General features: G+C 50.0%; 1 protein-coding gene across 1 annotated transcript in view; it reads right to left on the bottom strand.

Moving 5' to 3' along the window:
* Positions 1-420, bottom strand: part of LOC102241258 (poly [ADP-ribose] polymerase 14) — a gene marked incomplete at its 3' end in the record, with an annotated part of 12934 nt that extends 12514 nt beyond the window's left edge. The window contains exon 1 of the mRNA XM_005875401.2: positions 146-420. Coding sequence (XP_005875463.1) covers positions 146-332 — 187 coding nt within the window. The remainder of the gene's footprint in view (positions 1-145) is intronic.
* Between the last annotated feature and the right edge of the window lie 3019 nt (positions 421-3439).

The raw sequence follows: 3439 nt of genomic DNA, 5'->3' as shown, positions 1-3439 counted from the left end.
GACTCCGCGCATTTCTGGTCCATTCTGCAACCCGCCTACCCCCAACTGCTGCTGCTGGAGCCGGTCCCGCTGCGCGCCCCAGTCCAAGTGTCCCCACAGGCAGAGCCCCATGGTCTCCTCTCACCCCCGCCCCGTCGCCCCTCACCGTCATGTGGGTGGAAGAGCACTAGGAAGCGGGCCGTGCTGCCGGGTTCCTGTCGGACCTCACACTCCCCGCCTCCCGATCTCTTCTGGCTCTGGAAGTACAACTGCAACTTGGTGATCAAGCTCTTCGGGGGATCGGGACCCCAGGACCCCTCGACCAGCAGCGGGAAGTAGCCGGGTGCAGCCATCCTCAGCCCTGTTCAGGGAGGGACTGCTAGTCCTACCCCAGCTCAAGCAGTTAACTTTGCCTCTTTCGCTTTCGTTTGGGGGGTCGGGGAGGGAACTCCTCCCAGCTCTTAGGTTACTGCCTTTAGCTGTAAACAGCAACCTCAGATTTGATGAGTCACCCCCTCAGAATTTTCACTTTCATCTGGGCCCCAGGGCAAGGCCATCCAGATATTTGGGTGAACACGGGTCTCTAAACCCAGGGCTCATTTGCCACACACATAAGCCACAGGTGAAATCAGCAGCTTTCTGTCACAAGATTTCCTGCAGCTTTATTTTTGCCTCAACAGGACATTTGACAAGGAAATAAAATGGCTCATCAAACTGTGTATCTTTAGAACATTTGGGGTCCATTTGGGAACTTCTTTCAACAATTAATGAACTGTGAGAATTTTACCTCCTTTTCCTTCCTTTGCAGTTTGTTCCTGGATCTGCTAATATTGTACGTCTAGAAATGGGGGTGGGGGGTGGGGGGGAGAGACAGTACATTCACAGGTTTTTTACATAATATTTACAAGGTGCCATGCACTTGAGATGGATTTAATAGATGGACATAGTTCCTGACCTCTCTGAGCTCAGGAAGCTGTGGAACAGAGGAGTTAGGACACAGTGGAAAGAGTGCTCTTGGAAGGAATATAGAGGTGTTCACAGAATGGAACAAATTAGGAGGGGCTCAGGGAGGGCTTATGGGAGGTGAGATGTAACCTGAGGCCTAAGGATGACGGGGGATAACCTTGTAGGTGTGAGAAGAGGGCATGCCATTGTGTTGTACGTGTACAGAACCACTGGCTGTTGTGTGGCAGCTAGAGAAGAGGCAGGGAGACCTCCAAGCAGCTACTGTGTTGTCCCAGGTGAGAGATGGGAGTGGCTGAGACCAGGGTGCTGGCAGAGGAGGACCTTCTGAGAAAAGGTAGGATTCCAAATCCATACTGAAGGCACAGCTGCAGGACTGGATGAAGGATGTGGGATGACAGATGGCGTGAGCTACTGGCTGAATCAGTGATTTTCAACCAGTGTGCCACAAGAATTTTTAAAACATGCAATACCTGACTATTTAGTCAGGGACATTGACCTCTCTTCCCTTAGATTGTCAAGTTAAAATATGACAACAGCCAACACAATAGCTGTCTGGTGTGAATGAATCAAAACTATACCTATTTTTTTGTAAGACTGACAAAAAATATAATATTTTATTGGTGTGCCACAGAATTTTAGTAATTGGTTTATGTGTGCCATGAGATGAAAATGGTTGAAAATCGCTGGGCTAGATCATAACGACATCTACCAGATAGGAACACCCAGGGGAGGCCAGAAAGGTGGAAGAGAGGCTAGGAATGTGTGCATCCTTGACCCATAATAAGAGTGTTTCCAGTGAGAGGGAGTGATTTTCATTCAAACGCTACCAGTGCATCAGGGAAGAGAATGTCTCTTGGACTGCTGAGGACCTTGCAAGCACTGTCTCCTAGTCGGGGCAGGAGACAGAGATGGCCCTGGAAGGAGGGAAGGAAGGGAAGGAAGTGGAGACAAGCAAAGCCAGCTCTTCCAGAAGTGTGACTGAAGCGGAAAGGGAGTTAGGCAGCAGTTTATGGGGTTATAAGATCAGGCAGTTGTTGTTATGTTTGTTTTCTGGCTTTTAAAATCTTTTTAAGATGGAAGAGTCTTAGGCATGTCTAAATATTGGTAGAAAGAAGTGAAGGGAAGGTTGAAGATACAGGTTGAGGGAGAAGGTGGGGTGGAATCCTGGAGGCAGTAGTAACCTGAGGAAGGGGACACTTTTCCCACTCACCAGGAACAGGTGGAGATGGAGTAGAGAAGTGGGGAATTCGGAATGGCTGTTGATGAAAGGTATGGAAGTCCTTCCCTGGTGGATTCTGTTTCCTCTGTGAAGGAGGTAGTGAAGTCTCTCAGATTCTGCCAAAATTAGGCTGCTTCCCCCTGCAGGACTGGACCTGACATATTGTCCCTTAATAAAAAGAAACTACATTTCAGAGATGATCCAAAGAGAGTTCACTGGGCTTTTATTCTGATCTATAATCATGCTGAACTGTATTCAGATATTTTCTCCAGTTTTCTACCTGCAGGTGGTGCTCATCAACCAGTTCAAAGCAGCTTGGTCCACAGCCAAGGAAATGGGAAGGGCACAGAAGGGCAAGTCATAGCCTCAGCCACACAGCAGTGACTGTTTCCCCACAAGGCGTCCCACCCCAAACCACAAGTAAAATCAACATCCTTTTCTTTCCAGAGTTTGGGGATCCAGAACTGGGCAAGAGTTTCTCTTTTTCCTCACATCATCATTTTCAAGGAATATATCAGAGTGAAACTGAAACCCTTTATTTATGGGTGAGGCAAACACCCAGAGTTATATAGTTACTAGAGGCCGGGTGAGTGAAATTTGTTCACGGAGGTGGGGGGTCCCTCAACCCAGCCTGTACCCTCTCCAATCTGGGACCTCTTGGGGTATGTACGACTGTTGGTTTAGGCCGGATCACTCAGGGACCTCACAATCCAGGACCTCTGACTCCTAACCGCTCACCTGCCTGCCTGCCTGCCTGATTGCCCCTAACCACTCCCCTGCTTCCCTGATTGACCCCTAACTTCTCCCCTGCCTGATTGCCCCCAACTGCCCTGATGGCCCCCAACTGCTCCCCTAACTGCTCCCCTGCTGACCTGATGGCCCCCAACTTTCCTCCCAAGTCATCCTGATCACTCACAACTGCCCTCCCCTGCTGGCCTGATCACCCCCAAGTGGCCTCCCCTGCCCACCTGATTGCCCACAACTGCCCTCCCCTGCCACGACCTGCCTCCTCTGCGGGGACCTGCCTCCTCCGTGCCACACAGAGCCTCGGGACCCCCAGGCCTTACTGTGTGGAGCGGCCATCAGGCCCCGCCTCTGCTGTGCGCATAGCCATCTTGTGGCAGCCATCTTGTGGTGGCCATCTTGTGGCGGCCACCATGAGACATTGTTACACGCGAGGGCATGATGCCACCTAGGCTATTATTAGTATAGATATGTGAAACACATAGGTTATTCTTGTATTATTAATTAATTACTGTATTATTTTTTCATATA

Source organism: Myotis brandtii, unplaced genomic scaffold (assembly GCF_000412655.1).
Source record: "Myotis brandtii unplaced genomic scaffold, ASM41265v1 scaffold46, whole genome shotgun sequence".
Classification (NCBI taxonomy): Eukaryota; Metazoa; Chordata; class Mammalia; order Chiroptera; family Vespertilionidae; genus Myotis; species Myotis brandtii.
The sequence above is the reverse complement of the archived record's forward strand: the minus strand, read 5'-3'. Positions and strand labels throughout refer to the sequence as shown.